General features: G+C 40.4%; 1 protein-coding gene across 1 annotated transcript; it reads right to left on the bottom strand.

Moving 5' to 3' along the window:
• Positions 1–6: 6 nt before the first annotated feature.
• cacnb3b (calcium channel, voltage-dependent, beta 3b) lies at positions 7–12,925 on the bottom strand. Its single transcript, XM_008413585.2, has 14 exons — positions 12,477–12,925; positions 7,590–7,709; positions 7,336–7,458; positions 7,121–7,242; positions 6,846–6,898; positions 5,824–5,843; positions 5,551–5,631; positions 3,175–3,233; positions 2,889–2,989; positions 2,583–2,734; positions 2,313–2,408; positions 1,932–2,102; positions 1,796–1,843; positions 7–811 (listed from the first exon to the last, which is right to left on the bottom strand). The coding sequence occupies exons 1-13, from the start codon at positions 12,516–12,518 to the stop codon at positions 1,814–1,816; spliced, it is 1,170 nt and encodes a 389-aa protein (XP_008411807.1). The 5' UTR covers positions 12,519–12,925; the 3' UTR covers positions 7–811; positions 1,796–1,813.
• Between the last annotated feature and the right edge of the window lie 9,278 nt (positions 12,926–22,203).

Raw genomic sequence — 22,203 nt, 5'->3', positions numbered from 1 at the left:
CCCCCATGTGTCTCCATGCAAATGTGATACTGGAATGACTCTGACAGGAGCAAACGTACTTTTAAGGAAGCATTTTAGTTAAACATTTAAAATGGCAGCTCACTTAAAGCTGCAGACATGGAAGACATACATAATAGATTTTCTGTCACTCCTTGCACCCGCAAGGAAGCAAGGTGAATCAGACATTAAACCCTAAGAGCCCTGCACTGGAAACCAGCTGATGTGCTAACAGCTTTTCTGTGCCAGTGGTATCATGGACTTAACATACCTCAGCAGCCCCTTAGATGTGTGATGCATCTCCAGTGAGAGATGAATCAGCCTTTGTGTGCTTCAGACAGCTACAGACACTCATGGGCTGGCTCATCTTTCATGGATATTAGGGATTTTATTTTTATTTTTTATTTTTTCACCGTCTGAATTGGAGAAAGTATGACACGGGAGGATTGGTGGTAAGGAGGTGAACAGCGACTGCACTGTTCCCCCGGTTTCTGTAAACCGGTGCTTTTGCAGCGGCGGAAAGCGGCCCTGAGTTATCGGTTGACGGTGGGAGCAGGGATGCCTGGCCCCTGGGGCAGCAGTGAGGCTGCAGGTGGGTGCATCTTCCTCCCTCTGTGGAATATTTCTCCTCCTATCCCAGCTCACCACACTTCTGCTCTTTCACCCTTTTGCATGGACCCTGCTCTTCTCTTTGCTCCACATGTGGAGAAGGTGATGGCTGGCTTTGATGAGAGGAGGAACGCTGCTGCCCCCTGGTGGTCCCTGTTCTCCATGTCCTGACTGTTCTGACCCCAGCCGACAGCACAGGCTGCACCTGCAGAAAAAGAAACACACACACACACACGCACGCACRCACRCACACACGCACACACACACACAAATGTGCGTGTTTAGACAAATTCTTTAACCTTTAGTCCGGCTTTGATGAGAGAACTACTCTCATTCGTCCTCATTTGCTTTCCACAAGTTTTTGTTAAGTAACGTTTTCTTAACTAAAAATGTTACTAAGGAATTTCTGAGGAGGAAAATAAATCACTTGATGAAAAATCTTTTTAAGTAGGGTCTTGCATGCAGCGAATAATGATCTTGATTTAGATAAGAAATCATAGGGATCCAGTTGCAAAGCAGTTTTCTGGCATTTCAGGATCACTCCTGTCTAAAGTGTCTGGATCTTGGGTTGTTTTGGGAATTTTTCTGGGTTTATATTTTTGATCATTTGTTGCCTGTGTTTGACTTTAGTTCTTTGTTTAAATCAAATGAACATCTATTTCTGTCTTACTTTAAGTCAATCTGTTCTTAGTTATTTTAGTGAGATAATGTTTATAGTTTCTGTCACCCTGTCTCCCCTTGTGTTTACCTCTGTATTTCTGTAAGTTGTTTTGAAACTATTAAAACTTATTTCATTATTTGTCTCCAAGATACTGGCTTGCATTTTGGTCCAGCCTCATACATAAGCACAATAACAGAAAGTTTTATTTCGGTTCACTGTTACTTTGCATCTGTTATAAATTTTTGTGCAGCATCAACCTTTATTCTGAATTTTGGGACATTTATAGTGAAATCCATGAAGACAGATGTCTAACACATCACAGTCCTATAGTTCCTTTCTATGTTCTAATCACAGCTGCCATCTTGACCAGATAACAGATTTCTTATTGCAACTCCACAGGACCCTATTTAAAACAACTTTTTTTGGATGAATGAAATTATAAAATATAAATAAATGACACATGGTTTAACTCATAAACCCCCCGCCCAAAAAACATTCAAACAAACAAAAACATTATTTTCTGCTCACCTGCATCTGAGGCTGGGATCATTCTATCAACTCTTGAGTCTCTGAAAACTGTTTTGGACAAAAAAGGAGAGAAGGTGAAGCTAATTAATGGAACTTCAATATAAGTTTAACATTTTAGTCGGCTGTGTGTTTGTACCTGCTGACTGGAGTTGGCTGAAGGGGGGGTGACCATATTCTGGTCCTGTAAGGGATTAACTGGGGCAGAGCAAGGGAGATGTGTAGCTCGCCAGTAAATTTCCAGGTACTCCGCGAGGTGGTCGCAGGCTTCTTCCAGCTGATTCTCATCCAGGGTTACGTCAAACATCTCCTGAAGGACCAAAAGCACAAAAAGTACTTTATAAAACTCTCTTTAGTTTTGTTTCTGTGTCTTTTCTCACATCAGACACTGGAACTAGTGATGGAAACTAGTCTGTTGGATTGCTCATGTACATTTGGCTGTTTGCTTGTTAATGTGTGTGCTGTGCCTTTTTAAATAAAACAGATGGACTTAGATTGAAATGAAAACAGAGGGACATACAGGAGGACACTGAGCCAGCTTGTCTCCGGCCATCATCTGGACATTGAGGTGCTTGCTTTGGGACTTCCCTCGAGACTTTATCAGCCTCTGAAGAACCTGTAGGATGAATCAAAGACAATGATTGCTTTTTTTTTTTAAGAAACATTGGTCTCACTAAATCAATTCAAATCAAAGCAGCTGACTGTTTACTTCCATATTAAATCAGACTGGTTCGCCATAAACCTGTTTTGATTGATCCTTTTTCAAAACACAATGCAGGCTTTACTGTACTTTGGGTGATGAAACTTTAACATAGACGATGATGGGAGCCAGAGATGTTTTGAGGAGCTGGGCTGGATGGTTGATGGTATCTGCATCCAGGACGACCAGCTGAAGAGACTTTGCCAACTCAAAGATCCTCTCTATCTCACTCTGGACTTCAGCTGAGAGCAAACCAGAAAAAAAAGAAAAAAACAAAAAACAACATTTACTGGAATCTATTTTTAACTCAAGAGTCAGTGGAGGTATCTATTCTTAGCTCTTATTGATCTCCATTCACCACCAAAAAGATTGAAGGCAGCTTTTCTCGTTACTTACCCAGACTAGAGCGAGTGTTGGATCTCTCCATTATGGCCTTCTTGTTCAGCACCGAGCGCTTTGCCAGGGACAGATCAGCGGTCACCCGTGTAATGGTGATCCTGAGGAAGGAGCGTCTTATCACATCTTATCCACTACCGTTCCATTTCAAAGGAGTGAAACTGTACTCTCAGGGAGCTAAAAATAATTTCTCATCATGCTGTATCCTAGCCACCATGAAACGTGATAGGCAGAACACCACAATGAACCCAGACACAGTGTGTGCAGCAGAGACAGCCGTGCTCACCTGTCGACAAATCTGTGCTTTAGGAAGTCAAACAAGGCTTTCTGCATCATGTCAGTCACCTATGAGAAACAAAGTGCAAAGGAGTCAGAAGACAATTGCTCTAATAACACAACGAAGACACAACGTATCATATCTTCGTCTGGTTTGTAAGGCTTTGTTCTCTTTCTCATTGCAATCACGTTCCAGATCGTTAGACGCTGGTACAAATATTGTTTTCACTGGACTGTAAATATATTCCTTGATTTTGTCTTTTAATTTTAGGCTAGTAGGCCTGCTCAAGTAAAAATAATAATTGTCAATAAATGTGAATTTTGTCTGAAGCTGTGAGAAATGGACCGCTTGAGGCTCTGGGGCTGTTCTCAGTAAGAAAAAGACATTTAACCCAAAAAACATGGACATCTACCCAACTAAAATGTGTTTTTGTTGAAAAAAAAAGTTAATGTAGTTAGTTACCATGGTAAGCTAATGTTATATGACTACATAATGTTACTACAATACATGTTTGAATAACTTAATGAGATACAAATAACCATACATGTAAATGAACAGATTTTATTGTACTTATTAGAAAGCTTTGGATGTTAGGTGGCCACATTCACTTCAGCAATGAGTTTCACCGTCATTACCTTGAAGCTCCACGTGTTTTAGCGTTGATATGTTACGGACAATTAATGGACATTTCAACTAAAGTAGGGACAACCCTAAAGCTGTAGTTGTAAAACAAAAAAAAATTTTCAACGTGACATCATTCTGGATTTTTCTAAGGCGGCATCATCACGGTCTAATTTCCAGCAGTTGCAGAAAATATCGATGGCTTTTAGATGGCACTGCTCTTCCACTCTGACGCAGAGAAATGGAGTGACCACAAGAGGGGGTTCAGAGAGGAGAGAAAGGAGTTAATGTGGAAGAGCATCAAGGAGTGGCAGCATGCAATATGTACAAGTGAGACAAAGCGGAGAGAATGAGAGCAAGAGGGAGAGGGAGGCAAGCTGGTGTTCACCACCGGAGCATCCCCGAAGCACATCGCACCACTGCAATGCATAAATATTTCACACACATGCACACAAACACAGACGGCTTGGCATGCAGTGTGCGAGATCACAGCGGAGAGATCAGGGCAGAGAGAAAAACACAGAGGCTCAGAAACACACCACTCGCCTTGCATTTCAACATACTCAAACACAGACTCATTCCATGCTGAAGGATTCAGAGGAGAGACAGCAATGTGTTTTTATAGGTTTCATACACGGTGCGACTGTCTGTGATGTAATGTTCTAATACGAACTGAGTTAGGATATATGAGGAGACATATTGGTTTAGCTGATCTGAGAGGCAGCAGTCTTTGGAGAATGTGACTCCAATGTTTAGTACCGCTGTTCATTGGATAATTCTGGATAAACAACCAAAAAAAAAAAAAAAAAAAAAAGAAATCCCACTGGATCTGAAAACCCAGTCCATTTTTGACTGAAGCAACATTCCAACAGACTGAGCTCAAACACAATTGAATGTGTCTGGTACATTTCAGGGTTACAGTTATTTTGGTGTTCTGCAGATGATTTATGAAGCGTTGCATACATTTACATGGAAATGTATTTATTTTTTTGGTACCCCAAACAATGCCTCTTCTTTAAATTTAAAGTGACAAATTACACATCTCTTCTAGGTTGAACACAGTGGCTAGAGGACTTTTAAGTAGTAATCCACAATTGCATCTTTCCTATGGGAAAAAATATATTACAGAGGCCAATTTCTGTAAACTACTCTACAAAATAGGAAAGACAACAGAACATGCTACTCAAATTGTGCAGATTGTCTGCGTCATTCTTTGGGTCGATAATGGGTGCAAGAAAAGAGTCACTCTCAAACGGCCTGTAAGTTAGTTGAGGGATTTGTTCCTTTATGGCAAGTGGCAACAAGTGGTTTCGTAGTTGACAGCTTCAAGAACTCCAAAACTTGAGCTCTGAGAGAGGGAGTCCTTAACCTCACTTACATCAGAGCAACTATTTCTAAAACCCTGTTTCTCGATCTGTGACAGCAAAGCCTTACAGGTTGATCCTATAAGTGTTTAAAGCAATGCTACAGCACCGTTTCTCCAATTTAATAAGTATGCTTCACCACCTATCTAAATGGAACATTTATGAGATGCAAAGTCTACAAATGCCTGCATATTTTTGTTTTGCTCACTGCTTGTTTTAATCTTAATAAAGTCTTTTGTAATGAAGGCGATAACGTGAACTGCAAAGTCAGTGTTGCGAAAACGTCCCAACTGGGAGTCATTGACGTTGTAGTTTTGAAGTCTCAAGATGTCTGCCCTATTTTTCTCTCTAACAGCTTTTGCACAGTGAAAGCAGATAACTCAGTGGGTAATCAACTCACTTCATAGCCTTTCAGTGAAGGGCCCACCAGCACCACGGGCCTCATGGAGGGAACCACGTCATAGGGAGGAACATGTTCCGTCTGCAGAGGTCACAAACGCAGGCAGGGGGTGGAGGACGGGAGAGCACAGAATCGCTGAAGTGAATGGAAACACACTCCAGGAGATAATTTGTTAAAAATTGGTTGGCTGTGCACTCAGTAGCAGAGTATGAATTGCAAAGTAAAAGAAAATAAAAAATACAAAGAGGCAAGAAAGGAAAAGGACAAACATACCTGTTTCTGCTTCTGTTTGGCTTTTAGGATAAATACAATTAACATTAAACATGATTTATGAGGAAAAAAGCAGAGGATACAAAGCCATAAGTAAATAAAATACCCAGAGAGTCCGTGTTGGATGGATGGCTTTTACATTCAGGTAAAAATATTAGGGTCCATGTGCATTTCTAACAACTCTGAACGTACAATATCTAACATAAATTATAAAACAATATTGTAAAACACCAAGTAACGAAACCAAGCAAAAACAGCTAAAAAGACATTTTAAAACTTTCTCTAAAATGTAAGAAAAATTTTGACCCAACAGTTGTTCCCTGCTAAATGGGCTAAATTCATGGAGGGTCACTATGAGAACAACAGAGGATGGGAACATTGCTACTCAGTATTCTAAGGAGTTTGTCTTGTTTAAACCTCAGACGTGTAGTTTAAAAGTCCTAGCTTAGACAGAATATTGGATTAGCATACAAGTATATAGGATTCAAAGAGGTTTCAAATGAACATAGACTTGTGATTGTATCGGATAATAGTTTATAAGCTCTGAACATGTTGTCAAAATGGCTGCCAACATGGTCATCCAAGCAAGTTTATCCTAAAAGCAGATCACAAGGATGCTAAAAGAAGACTCCAAAAACTCTAACATGTCATCATGAGACCAGCAGGCTCTTGCAGAGATGGTCCATTTACAGATCTATAACGTAAATATTGAGTTCTGTAGTTTTCTGTGAAGTTGCCGGGTGTGATTAAGCTGATCATTCGTCACAATTAGAAAATGGTTCTTAACCAAAAAAAGTGACTTTCTACTAGTTTGTGCAAAATCTTTGTTTCACGCGAGCAAAGACTTTATCAAGTCCAGAGGACCCCAGAGTCATTCTCATGAATGTCATTCCAAATGTTATTTCCTTTCATTGGCGTTATTTTAAAACAAGCCTTTTCACTACTGCATATATAAATCTGACCTATGGGGATCACCAAGTTCCAGCAGACGAGAAACGAAACGCAGCTCTTCCTGTCCCCCTTACCTGCAGATGGAGGGGTGGACCTCCAGCCTCCCGATGATGCGTTCCCTCCTTTCCTGCAGAGCGACATAATGCAAAACTTTATTATGCGTGATGAATCCCCTCAGGAGGCAATTTGGAGAGCTCCAAAAAAAGCTCAACACATGAGCAAGAGCTATTTATAGCTTTGAAAAGTTTTCAGTGTGTACTGCAGAGCGAGCTGGTAAAAATCAGGGCAGAGAAACTCAGAAATACAGAGTGGCAGCAAACAAATCCACGAGGGCCGTGTGTGTTTTGACCTGGCAGCTGCTTTTTGTTCTTGTTTTATCCTCATGGCCTCCAGTTTCACTGGGCTCGGGATAAATGTAATGTCTGCCCCTTCTTTCACTAGCCGACCAATCCACCAGTCATTGTTATATTTCTGCAGGAAAGGAAATTGCACAATGGCTTAACATTATATCTAAAGATTAATTTACCATGGATTGTTGTCATGTTGAGTTTGAATGTTTCCTACCTCTTTTATGTGCAGAAAGTCTTTGGTTTCAAAGTTGATAGCAGCACCTTGGACCGGACAATCTTCATCAAGGGCCCCACAGTAACTCACATTGGTTTTCACTGCAAATGCCACCGGCTTGGACTGTTGACGACAAGTATGTGAAGCAGTTTCCAGCAGTCCTTTGGGCTCCATAGACGTAGAAGACTTAACACCAAAGTAGAGTTCTGGTACTACTGATTTTTAAGGGATTAACATAAATTTGAGCCTCTTACCTTGGCTCTTTCCAGCTGCAGCTGAGCCTGGCGCTCGGCTTCACGCCGAGACGCCTCCTGGTCTTCCTCCAGGGACAGGTCGGAATCAGAGGGTCGACTAGCGTAGGAATCAGCTGAACCCTGGACAGGGAGAGAGAAAATGTAAAAAAAATAAAAATAAAACTCTCAGAGGTGACCTGAAGGAAGAGATGAACCCGTTTCAATGCAACATCCGGCAGGAATTGCTTATAATTTTATTAGAGTAACAGGAAAATAACGAATGTACCGCTTCACACAGATAATCCGAGTCCTCCATGCCTGTCCCATCGTATACCTGTCCCTGCACCTGCTTGTCCTTTCTTGTAGCTTTCCAAAGCAGCCCTTCCCGTGGGAACATGATGTTCATGAGTACTGCAACACTAACAACAGGCACAACCTTCCCTTTTTATCTGCTTCAACATGTATTGGAAGAAATCCAGTCTGTGCCCAAAAAGGTTGAGTGTAAAAAAAAAACACTATTTGGCATTTTATAGTTTTACTGTTTTTTTTTTTTTTTTTAATGGTTTCAGTACAAAAATTCTTTGTGAGCAAATAAATAACCTTTGCAAGAAAGAATAAAGAAAATAGAAAGTGCTGGAGAGATCCTGAGATCTGTCCCTTTATATTGATTAATAATTAAAACACAAACCTCACCTTACTCATCCTCTCACACCAACATCATATTTAGAAGTGAGCAAACTTATAATAAGCCAAATAAAGTATCTTAAAAGGTTTATTTGACCCTTTTCGTCACGCCTGGCTCACGTTGTGCCTCTTCCCTCCTCCTGTTCAGCTGCAGCTCTTTGATACCGCCAAGTGCCCCCAAAACAGTTTGAGCAAAAATCTAAAGCAAAGGATTTTGGAATTATTTATATATGAGAGCCATTTGTAGATGGCACAGAGTCCATTAGAAGAGAGGAAAAAAGGGACTTTATTCAAGATAAAAATGTTCTGCCTTGTTATTTTTGGCATGGCTCAAATCCCAAAGATCTGAAGGAAATCACCTCATCGTTCATCATTTTTACCCTGCATAAAAATGATGAACGAGTAAATCTCCTAAAGCTCTTCGCCTTGACCGCTCTGTTTGTAACCATTAAAAGGATTTCCAACTTAGTTATCCTCGAAGGTTTGACCACTTTCATCAGAAATGACTGATTTAGTTAAAACCAACAACTTTCCTAGGCATATTCTTGAAACGCTTATTTGAGGACATGCCAAGGTTTTGAATAGGCCGTTGCAGTAGTCTGCCTAGTCCATCCCAAAGCTGCTTTAGACGTGTGTTTGAAATCACTGTTCAAGTGAAACAATCACTTAGAAGAATTTGTATGTAGCACTCCTTTGTTACTCCACAAATATTGAATCACTACAGCTAGCAGAGAAGCAGCCCCTCAGAATGATTCTGCTGCCACCATGCTTGACAGTTGACACTGTGTTCTTAGTTTTAAAAGTATTTGTTTGTTTTCTTTAAAAGATATTTATTGCCATCGTGGTCAAATAGTTCAATCTTTATCTCAGCTGAAAATTTCAGATCAGCTTTAGGGATTTAATTTTGAAACAAGGACTTCTTTGTTGGTTGGCAACCTCTGCATCCACAGACGAGAAGAATTTGTGTCACATTAGTCATGGTTGCACATCTGGAAAAGCTTTTGTCTGAACTGATCACCGTCGACTCTGTAATTGGTTAGAGCTTCCTCAAGTTGTGGAAATGTACAAATATAGTTTCCAGATCTTTAATGAGTTCGTTGGCTTTCCCATTTTCCTGAGGATTGCAGATGAGGGTTGATGAGTGCGCTCCAACAAATCCCCCCTCCGCTCACTCTAAACCAGGGGTGGGCAATCCTGGTCCTCGAGGCCCAGTGTCCTGCAACTCTTACATGTCTCCCTGRTCCAACACACTTGAATCCAACAGCTGAATCACCTCCTAAAAGCAGTCAAGTTCTTCAGAGTCCTGCTAACGACCTCATTATTTGACTCAGGTGTGTTGAAGTAGAGACACATCTAAAAGTTGCAGGAGACCAGCTCTCGAGGCCTGGAGTTGCCCACCCCTGGCCTAGGCAGTCAGGTCCTTGTTGACAAGTTAAAAATCTAGAGGATTCACAAAAACTTAGCTGAAAGTGTGAGCCTGAATGTTGAATTTTGACCTTGTGAATTAAATAAAAAATACAAAATGTTAAGAATAAACCCCTGATTATTTCATGAATAGCAAAATTAACTAAAGTATAAAGAGTCATTGCTGATGAATGATGTGTGTGTGTTTCACAGACAAACATCCATCCTTTGTCTTTACACCCTTGTCCCTTAGTGGGGTCAGGAGGGGTGCTGGTGCCCATCTCCAGCTAACGTTCCGGGCGAGAGGCGGGGTCACCCTGGACAGGTCGCCAGTCTGTCGCAGGGCAACACAGAGACACACAGGACAAACAACCATGCACACACACTCACACCTAGGGTCAATTTGGAGAGGCCAATTAACCTGACAGTCATGTTTTTTGGACTGTGGGAGGAAACCGGAATACCTGGAGAAAACCCACGCATGCACAGGGAGAACATGCAAACTCCATGAAGAAAGACCGGGGCTGGAAATCAAACCCAGAACCTTTCTTGCTGCAAGGCAACAGCTCTACCAACTGCGCCACTGTGCAGCCCACAGACAAACATGTTCAGGTAAAAAAAATTACTTGTTACGTTGAAAGGAGAGAATTTATCACACTAACCCACTTTACTCTAAACTTTAACCATAAAATTTGTCTTTCTCAAGATGTTTTAGCTCAGGTAACCAGGTGAGTTGTGCCTCAAAATCTAATTTCTATTTTCTTTCTTTGGCTTTGATATTCATGAGTATTTATTCATTTAGGACTGCTGTATCCATGGTTACTGAAAATGTAGGTAAAATGTGTTAAAAGTTTTTAAAATAACTTCATTTTTGACTGTAGTAGCATACTTCTAAAACAATACAACATTAAATTTTGAGTATATGATAAAAAAAATATTTCAGAATTCCATTGGTTACAAAAACATGCAGCTTTTTACAGTTTTTTTTGTTAATTATGCGTGAAAACTTAAGGGTATACAGGTGCAAACAACACACAATGAATCTGGTTATGCTAATATTCCTGCATTCAGGTGCATAGGGTATGGGAAGCCATGTGTATCAAAAACACATTGTGTTGTTTGGCTGACAAATACCCATCAAGTATTCACATGTAAACAAAGCAAAAGTAACTCATCAACATTGTCTTGTTTATGTGCAAGCAACGCGTCAACAGTGCATCCAAGTTTCTAGTGGTCTGGTTTAATCGCTTTTGGTCTTCCATACAAAGCGAAATTCAAATGCAGGGATACATAATACAGTCAGTTTCAGCAGCAAATAGGCTTTAAAATGATGTGTAAAAGCAACATCACACATCACATTAGGTATTCAAAGCTTCAGCATATAGTCCACACAGGTAGAAATAAACACAACTGTCAGACTATTAAATCTTTTACAAAAAATTTAACATATGCCAAGATGCATATGTTCAAGGATTTAGGGACTATATTAATCGTTTAGTCCACAGATATGTTACTTCATGAGCTGTTAGAGGTTTGGAGGAAACATACTGATAATGAGAAAACCCTCACATGCTGGAAATCCCACCAGAGACTGAAACACGAGATGATGACGCTGCAGCAGTTATAGATCTCCACCAGCAGAGGGCAGCACATTCATATCACTAACAAGTAAGACAGACAGCAATGCATGTTTGCATGTTTATTTTCACGACACTGGCTGAGTTTGTGTTTAATCTAATGGGTTTTACTAAGACTCTGTAATGCAACAAGTAAAAATGGTGGTCAGACATATAAGTAGAATATAAATAATGGCACTTTGTTGTTGAGTATCTATCATAATTTTATGAAACACATGCAAAGCCACAGGTATAGGCTTAGCTGAAACACTGACAAAAACTGGAGCTTTAATAGAGTAAAAAAGGAAAAAAAAAAGCTACAGATAGTAAATTAAAACATGAGCTGAAAAATTACAATACTGGCATATAAAAGAAGACAAAAATGAGCAAAGCAGGACAGATGGTACGGTCTTGAATAACCACAGTAAATTTAGAACAATTATTATGGCAATACATTAAAATAACACTCACAAAAACAGAGAAAATGAAAAATAAGGTTAAGGATACACAAAATTACTAAAACATAACATAAACAATATAAAACTTAGCTTTATGCCGCTTGTGACATCCAATGAGTGTTCAAAAACAAAACGGTACAAATAAAAGGATAACTGAAAATATTATAATAAATAAATAAATAAATACAGACAGACAGACAGACAGACAAAGACACATATTTATCCCAAGGAGGTTGTACATGTTCCAGGATATCAGCAAGCTGTACAACAGTGGTATGTGCAATTTTATGCCTGTAATCTCTTTCAGTCCAGATGTACTGACCCTCAGTGGGATAGGAGCCACACGGCTCTCTGTCGACTCAAAACACATTCCTAGCTGAGAGATGGACTTTTAAAACAAACTATTGATCCAAATTGATGATGTTCAACAGATGGGCCGCCCAGTGAGTCGCAATCCCAGTGAAATGCTACAGTTCAAGCTGAACACAGTAAGCGTGATAAAACCAGTTGCATGTGTTCGGTGCAGCATGTCAACATTGGGTGAAGAACAGGGGGGAGGTGAAGGAGAGACACAAGGGGGGAGATGCAGGCAAAGTGACTGAACCCGTGCACACTTCTGCCGAAACAGCGGTGAAGTCCTCTGAATGTCTCTGAGCAGCCATTTAGAAGACTCGTGGACGAAAAAGCTGAGTTTGCATGCAGGGAGATTGTCCTCTACAGAAACGGAGGCAGCGTTAGGAGCGTACCTTGTTGATCAGTCCTGTAGCACTCGAGTCGGAGGCAGACATGATTCTGCTGCCAGTGCTCTCCTCTCCCCATGGCACAGAAAAACAGCGGAAACCTCCTCCCCTCCGGCCGTGGTTACAGTGAGGGGAGCACAGCGAGAGAGGGAGGCAGAGGGAGGGAGGCGCGCTCAGGATAAGTGCTTCACAGCCATTGCTGCGCTGCCTCAATACTCATTTCCCATGGAAAATTGATGCTCTGACTGCAGCACTGTTTTGTGTACACCCGTGGAAATCTCTACATCCTAGACGTGTCAGGAAAAGGAAAGTCTCCTCATGTTCTATTGCACAAGTCGTTCCCTCATAACTTAGGTTTCACAAAAGCGCCATAACTGTTAAGGTTCATATGGAGTTGAATCATTTCTACACCAGAAGGTCAAGAGATGCTAAGTACATGCATGAAGAAAAGGCAGGCTTGCATCTGCATTGTACCATTGAAATTTTGAAGTACGAGGTACTTCAAAATATTTTGTGTGGGGTTAAAAAATGTGAAACCACCTCAAAAACAGAAAATACAACAAAAGTAATGAAGAAGAGTAAAGTTCAACATAATGAGAAAGAAATAATGTTTTCCATCCTAATTTAATGGATCCAACTGTTTCTGCATACCTCGGGTTTTCGAGGAGGTTGTTCCAGAGCATTTAGGAACTAAATGCTTCGTCTCCTGTTTAGTTTTAGTTTTGAGAACATTGAGTGGAGATCATATTTAAAGACCTGAGGGATCTATGTGGTTCATACCTGACAAGCAGCTCTGAAAGGTTTTTAGGCTTGAGGACATTCACTGCTTTATAAACCAAAAGCAAGATTTACTTTTCATGCCTGACTCCAGGTAGACAGACTGACCTAACATCATCCATTTTCCTGGTTTGGGTGACGATCCAGGCAGGCATATATGGGATGAGCTGCAGCTGCCTGCCTGATTTTTCAAAATGATCTTTCACTGAGATCTGTGATACAATAACTTACCCACAGAACATGGCAACCAGTAATAAACTTTGTGTGTATGTTAATTTTGGTATGAGTACACATCACACCTATAGGCGTTTTTCCTGGTCTGTGATTTTTAGTCTCATTGAGTCAAATCAATAATTTTAGTCTTTTCTTCATTCATTTGGAGACATTTTGCATCGTCCACATGTAATGTGCTGAAATAGAAACAAGAAGTGATGTAATCAGAATTCATATGTTAACTGTATTTTTTATAAAATTTAGTTATTGGATATTGGTCCCAGTTGGAGCTTTGAGGAACCCAACATTTATCTGCTTTGGATAACACAAAGCTCTGCTGTGCAAGATAAACTGGGCCAAATTATTTCCAATTTATCAGTCAGTGTGTACTCAAGCACACCACTGTTATCCACTAATACCAACAAAGATCATTTAGATGCCACAGTGTTAAGGTTTATTATCTTTTCAAACCTTTACCAAAGTTCTACAGGAAGCACAGCCACAAAATGCTTCAGAAACAAACTGTGGATCCAGTTCAAGGTTAGTGACTCATTTTTACAGGATGAAAAATAAAATAAACTAGGTTTAATGACATGGTTGAGGATACGCAAACAGGGACTCATGGAGAGCAAACTGTCTGCCTGCCCTGCAACATCCTACTGACAGAAAGGTGATGCGTAAGTCTACAAATCAGAAATGCGGTGGTGAGTCAAGAGACAACCATGTTGAGTCCATCAGTAGTGGTAATAAGCCAGCAGAGAGGTATCCATTATGGAAAACATCCTTACAGTTCCAGGCCGCCTGGCCCAGGCTGCATGCCTGCTCGTCTGGTCGCCTCAGGCACTGAGAGACCCTCCGCTTTGGGGTCCACGCTGGAAAAAATACACTCCTGCACAGGCTCTAACCCTCATTCAACTTTGACTACTTATGAATTAAGTGCACTCTAGCAAGGCTTTTAGTAGAAAATATCTCAGGGCGATACATTTCTGCGTGGCTTTTCAAAATTAAAGGGAAGCGAGCAGGCAAGCACTCACGCACACGCACACACACACACACACACGCACCCCCCCCCCCCCCACACACACACACACACACAGCAGCAGCAGCACATTATTATTGCAACAACTCGCCTCGCAGATCCCTCTGGATCAGAGATGATATGGTGGCTATATTTTCATCATTAGTGTATCAGTATGCACAAGGCAGCAGGCAGTGGCCAGCAGAGGCAAAAATAGAATGAATACAAAGGAAAAACAGAAAGTGGGGCAACACAGATTTGAAACACAAGTGATTAGTTTAAAAAAAAATGTATCTATCTTTCTGGTGCTAATTATTCCAAGTATTTTCAGCTATTTACGATGAGTGACAATAGTGGCAATGCTACAGCTAATTTATTAGAACAGAGGATGACAGGTTTGCAGGAGACTTTTCCCTTTTTTGTGTGTTTTGTCTTTGCTGTTCAGTGGTTCTAAATATAGCTCTCCTCTGCTTTACTTACACTCCTCCTACCGCCACAGACTGGGGGCCAGCAGTGGGGAGAAGATGGCTGAGGATTGTCAAAGTTCACTGAGTTTTCATGAATGCCTCCAAGTAGGAGGAAGCAGATTTGAGGTCGGCTCAGCTACAGTTGTTCTGAAGCCGGATTGAGTGAGAACTCAATGAGAACAGACAAACCCAGAGACATTTATGCCGACTATGGAGGTGGGATCCTCTTTTGAAATAGGCACAGTGAGCAAGGTGGACTTAAAAAAAAACAAAAATCTCATGGTTACCATTACAAAACATGTTTTTTCTTTCGCTTGTATGAGTCTGTTGGTGACATACTGCTGAAAACGACGACTTCTGATGAAATGTTCTGGTTTGTACAAAAGTTCAGACTTATTTAAACTAATATTGTTGCGACCTAAATATGTTTTGTTTTGTTTGCACAATAGGATTTATATATGCTTCTATGCAAGTGTCTCTTTAAGGACTATGAGCTGGTAGTATATAAAATATAACATACTATATATTACCTGTATTAGATAAGTCTCTTTGTTTCTTTACTTATTATTAATCCAGATTAGTGGGTCCCAGAAACTAGTCCTGGAGAGGCAAAGATAACTCCAACCTGAAAAATAGCACAGAGGATTATGCTATTTCATGAACTTTCAAACTCTGGGTGGGCACTGTATGTCGTCCAAAGAGTCATTTTTGGTCTCAATTTTAACCAAACGTAATGTGGTCTAAAATAACAAAAATAAATAAATAAATAAATAAAACCAGCCTCTGTTATTATTTTTCTATTTATATAAATGGTCCTTTCCACTGCATTTTGGGCCAATTGTTGGGAGTCACATAAACATAAATTATGTTTATGTTCATAAACATTTTCATAAAATCTAGAGATCCTATGTGTAGATGTAACAAGATGACTTAATAAAAATTATGGTAGAGTGGTGTGTCAGGCTAAATCTGTTGGAGTGGCCCAACATGAGCACATATTTCTCCAAGCATTCAGCTCCTCCTTTCACAATCAATTCATGGCCGTGAAAATGTGTTGTCTGGAAGCAATTTCAGATCTTTGCACTTACAGCAGGGCAGCAACAACAAACACTCAAGAGTTAATTTTTCCTCAGTCATCTCTGATTGTGTATTATCAGATCAAACACTGACAACTAAAATCCTTCTCCAATACAAAGCGTCTAAACACAAAAGATGCAGCATTTTCAACCAAAAAGCCACTGACGAACAGAGAATTTTGTAAAAAAAAAACAACAAAAAAAAAAACATTACATGCTTTGATGGACACATGAGAATATTTTTTTGTTTTTCTCTTGAATTGAAAACTATTACCACAAACAACAACAACAACAAAAAACTACAGAAAATGTGATACAGTGAAAAAGAAATTTTAAATTGACAGGTCCCTGCCAAAAAAAAAAAAACCCTCAATCTGTGTACCTTAAGTTTCTTCTCTACATCAGAAGACCACTTTTCATGCATGTGCACTTGTGAAAAAATCCCTAAATCTAGCTTGCATGCAGCAGCAGCAGCAGCTGAGGCAGCATCTCTGACAGAGGTGCATGTTTCAGAGCCTCGCAGGGAAGAGTGCAACCAGAGTAGGGCAGAGCGGATCAATACCAGAGCCACCCAGATTGATACTCCACACTGTCCTCAGCAGCTCCACCCTCCTCCTGCTCTAATGTAACTTCACAATACGCTCTCCCTGCAGCCATTTTACTTCCAAGTGATGACTAATTTATAAATGTGTTTTAGTATATATATTACTAGGATCTTGTAAAATAGGTAGCTGGTCACAAAAGCACTACAGACGGGTATGACGGTAGAGAGACGTTTCTTATCTCAGACAGGTTGAGGAAGAGAAGCTTGGATGCGATGGAGGAAGTGGAGCAGGATGAAGAAAATCTGGTCAGAAATCTTTCTTCTTCAATTCACTGTCAAATGCTGCCTTGTTGACTACACTGCGCATTCGTAGCCTCCTCTACTCCTCAGGGGATCCCTCAAACTGACTTCACCATGCTGCTTCAAAGCAGAGCCTGAAGCTAACCCACATAGAGTCTGTCTACCTGGAGAGCAGGATTCCAGTCAAATGCTTAATTAAATCACACGTTTGTTCAGCGCTGACCTGGTTCGGGCTCTGGGTTTGAGTCAGGCCTAATTGGTGCGTCTTGACTCGTGGGCTGAGCTAACTGTGGGAATGTCAGCCTTATTAATATGCAATGAACGCCCTACATATTCAACCATTCCAGCTCTTACCGATGGACCTTAAACATTTTCTGTGCACGCACATTTTCTGAGTAACGATGTTGCTGGAAAGGAAATGGATAAATGGATAAAACTGCAGTTTGATTGCAGAGGTACAAGTGTTGTTTATCTTAGTTTATAACACATAACAACATATGTTCCCAGTTCCTGTATAAAACCCCCTTTTTTTGCTGTAATTGAGCTTTTTGGTCATCTCAGCATTGCTGCTTCATCAAATTTAATCAAAGCTTGCACACTTATGTACCAACACACACACACACACACACACACACGCACACACACGCACACACACACACACACAGAGCACTTTGCTCCTCACGGGACAGGCTTTTAGTGCTCTGTCTCATGCAGTATTTAATTGACCTCGCACAGGAAGCCTAACATTCCCAAATGCACTCCTTCCCCCCATTGCCGGAGAAAACACGAGCCAGTGCCCCCACAGCTTCCCACCGCTGCTCCCGTGCCACACAACTGCTCTCCAAATGCCCTTTTCTGCTTTAGAGCAACTCAGACTTTTCTACGGAAATGTCAGTGCCGAGGGCAAGGGATTTGGATGTGCATCACATTTGGTCGAATCACATCAGAATTACGCTGGGCGTCGCTTTCTTCAAAATCTCTCAAACTTTGAGGCTGGAATTTTTAAAAAGTAGAGTTTACGACGTGACAAATTTCTGATTCACAAACATCTAACCAGGCATCCTTCAAGAAAACAATTGTGGATGTATTCTCCGGCTTTGGTAGGTGTCTCAGCAGTTGCCGGATCAGATTCTGAGGAGATAGCAGTACTTACTCAGATGGAGGTAGGAGAGCACTCTCCCCGTGTCTCTGCCCTCTCTGCTAGTCAGTCATGGTGTGCGCTCTCTCTTGGGTAACAATGAAGTGTACTGTAGCGTGCTGGTAAGCATTCTATCCCTCTCTCTGTCTTTGCACCCCCCTTCCTTTTCTCCACCACTCTCGGCTCTGAGTCTCTTGCTACGTCACTGAGGCGCTCTCTGCTCAGCGCATCATCCTCCCCACCCTTCTCCTCCACTCCCCTACTTGCAATAAACTCTCCATTTTTCGTCCAATGGGGCTGTCCAGTGACAATGTGTCATGAGTTCATTCACGACTCCGTCCTGATTGACAACAGCACAGCGTATTACAATCATGAGACGCTCAAGTGGCTGTTTCTGACAGAAATTTCAATCCACTCCACCTCGTATTAATTAGGGTGTTGTTTCAGACTCATTTGAACTTTTCCTTTTACCTCCCAGAATGATGACATGATAAGAAATTTCAGCAATTTGTGTGCACTGATTTTTTCTTCTTCTAATTCCACAGATTGTCAACTTGAGGTTTGGGTAATGCGTGGAGATGGGAAGTTACGTTTAAAATGCCGACAGCCACCATCTGTGTGACCTCACAAAACCAACACGTTTTAAGAGATGAGGAAAATCTCCAGCAAGGCCGAGATCCATAATTAATTTGAGATTGTCGCGGGAAACAGAGAGAAAGAAAAAAATAAAGACGGAGAGCAAGACGGATAAGGCACCCCCTCAAATTCAGCGTGAGCAGAAGATGCGAATAAAATATGAATGAACGAAGGAAGTTTGGAAAGTTAAACTTCACTCTGCTTTGCACTGAGCAGGAGAAAAGCAGAGCGAGAGAAAGAAGGGGAGAGAGGGAGAGAGAGAGAGAGAGAAAGAGGAATAGAGAGAGAGACAGGAGCTTTAGGAGCTGCAACCAAGCATTGAGTGCAGATGTCTGTCAGGCTGTCCCAAATGAAGCGCCTCTGTGGGCAGAGATGCTGCTGGTGCATTATGGATGAGGGGATATTTTAAGACACTGGGGGAGCTGCCTTTTGATTTTTGAGCAGAAGGAGATGACACCTGACTGCTGCCAAGCCCTTTCGTGGCGCATGTTCAGCCCTTGATAGGCTCAGACATGCAGGTACAGAATGTGATCTCTGCTTGAAGCACATAGAGCAAGAGGCGGGAGGAGGTAAACAGACCTGGAAACCACTGAAGTGACTGCAAGAGTCTCTGAGCATCACTTCAAACGCAGCATATTTCATGACGTAATGGAGATAAAATTATTTAAATTTACATAAAAAGGTCTAGATAATGAGGACAAATATTTTCAGTAAATACAGAAACAATTCTCCACTAGGTTATCTTTGAATTTATTATGCAGGTTGTTATACTAACAAAGTAATTAGTTTGAAATGGTCAAGGTAACATGCAAGAAACATGCGATGACAGGTGAGTGTCATCCAGATGTGAAATGTAACATGACATGTTTGACATACATAAAGCTCATGAGATTACATGTGAAGCCCAGGGGAAATCCGTGGAATAACATGAAGCAGAGATGTGAACTTCAGCTAAAAATGAACACATTTCTATTTACTTTGCTTCAGCAAAGGTACTTCAAACAACAGCTAATGAAAGGCTGAGCGCAAAATTACAAATGTGGAAAGTTTTTCCATGTGTGTTTGAAACACGGATGTTGGAAAACGTTGACATGTGAAACATTTTCACCAGATGTGTTAACATGCTAAACTATTACATGTTTAGCATGTTGTAGTTCAGTAGCATGTTTAACATATTTAGGAGAAACTTCCACATGTTAAATGTTTTAGCCCATGTGTTTCATATTCAAAAGAGTCTTTCACATCTTATGCTTATTGGTATGATTATTTTTTTCCTGTGACTTTTGTTTTAAATACATTCAGAAGATGCGATCACATGTTTACAACCATATAAATGTTTTCTGTCAAGTTGGACAGAGTAAAACTGAAAAGCAAAAAAAAAAAAAGAAGCAAAAAACTGGATTGTTTTCAGGACCTCCTTAGATGATCTCATCAAAGTACAAACTCAAGTGAAATAATTTTATATTTTCACATGCTAAGCAGTCCAATGAGTACCTTTTAGTTTTAAAAATAAATCCTACCTCTGTGAGTAGGTCACACAGAGCATACCGCAGAGACTCTGCAGTTTGCCTAACACAAAAAACACCGAAGCAAAGGATGGACCTTTTCCAAGTTGGCAGCAGGGTAAGGTCATCGTTGGTGACTTTTTCGTCACCTTTAACACAGTCCAGGCCCTCTGGGGGGGAAACAAGCTCACAGAGATGCAGATGGATGCCCTGATGGTGTCTACCATGGTGGATTATCTCAGCACCAGGATTTAGTTTTCAAACCGCAAGCATCTGTGCTTTGACTTTGAAAATGATACAGCAGCTTTTTGTGTGCTATGAAGAAAACCAAGAATCTATAAAATAATAGTAAAGATGTTTTGTAAAAAAAAAAAAAATAATAATAATAATAATAATAAAATAAATGAAAATTAAATCTGAAGCAAGTGACTAAGCTCAGAGTTTCAAAGGAAACACTAAAAGATGCAACCTACTAAAAATAAGATGAAAGGTCTTTTGAGGAGCGAATTGTTGCATTGTTGTTTCATCATATTGTTGTGCAGATGATGTGGTTCTTTTTATTCTTTATTCAAAAGTTTAAAGTATGTCTAATCAGAGCCAGCCTGAGGTAAAACTGCCCATGGCCCCCTGCTGGCCTGAGGGCCCAAGAGATTCATACAGGACAGGTTCCCACATGCATCACAAACTGTGGTAGTGTGTGATTGCACTGTGTGCAAAATGGATGTTGTGATTTACTACTATTGCAATTTTTTTTATTTTTTTTTACGTATTTACCTGCAAATTGTTCTTTGCTGTCTGCAAAACCAAATTGCCTCTTTGGGACAATAAAGTTGCTACTCTAGTTCTTTGTAATGCCTCAGTGTTGCAAAAAGTTTCACTATATGGAAATTTTCTGATCTGTACTTTAACTCTGCACTCAAAGGTTATAATACACAGCTCTGGTGTTCAAAATATATTCGCCACGACCATTTTAATTATCCTTCAGAAGGCACAGTACAAGCCCTCTTTTTTACTCCGATGTCATTTCATGCAATATGGAAAATGACATAAAGTTGCTGTAAATGCAGATAGCTGAAGAACTGATTAGTCTCCATCATATTATTTATGCCATTTAATATAAAGTGAGATTATATTAAATTTGTACTAATTGTTAATGAGGCAACTATTATTCCGAATATAAACAAAACCCATTCTATTGTTTCTAAAAATTGTTTTATAAAAATGTCTGAGTGTTCGTTTTCTAATTAAATATGCTGCCAAAGTAAAGCCACTAATTGAAAATTGATGAGCAAAGTGTCATGATCTCAGTTTTTTTTAAGCTTTTGTTTATTTAATGTCTTTGTTAAATTTTCACCATCTACTTGCTGAGCTCTGCCTGTCATATTTGAGACCTACTCAATCTACAACTCATGACACAAAGGACCAATAAAAGTCCTGAAAGAGAAAATGTGAATCTAAGCTGTTATCAAACCTTTTTTTTCTTTTCTTCTAACACTTATACACTTATGAATGCCGTTCAACGTGATTCACCAAGAAAGTTTCAGCATTAGAGCAAATAGCTACCTGGAGAAAGTGCAGTTCCTGTTTAGGAATAAATTAAACAATACGCATGCAAGAATAATACTAATTTGTGAAGCATTTGGCGATTGTATAATCTTGATTTTCTCCCGCCGCTCTGCACTAAGTCTCAAATGGGTGACTGATCAGCAGTTGTTTTTTTCTCCAAACCATTGCTCACAAATTATTCGTCTGAATGCTTTTCTATAAACACATCCACTTTATGACAGTTGACAGCGTATTACAGTCTGAGTTATTACATATCTCCACCCGTGTCCACACACTTCTCATGCGAGAGTGTATCTGTTGCGCTCCATCCCTTTAAAGGCAGCTCATCTGGCCCTAATTTCACCTGGCATTGTGACAGCCCCGATGGGAGTCAAGATTAGAAAGTGAAAGACTCCCGGTGCAGCCAGGTTGTCTCGTTTACTCATCACCACCCACAGTGGCGCAACTACACATTATTCAGGTGGATGCAAAAACATAGATCGGCGCCCCCCCC

This window comes from Poecilia reticulata, linkage group LG7, assembly GCF_000633615.1.
Source record: "Poecilia reticulata strain Guanapo linkage group LG7, Guppy_female_1.0+MT, whole genome shotgun sequence".
In the NCBI taxonomy this organism is placed as follows: Eukaryota; Metazoa; Chordata; class Actinopteri; order Cyprinodontiformes; family Poeciliidae; genus Poecilia; species Poecilia reticulata.
The sequence above is the reverse complement of the archived record's forward strand: the minus strand, read 5'-3'. Positions and strand labels throughout refer to the sequence as shown.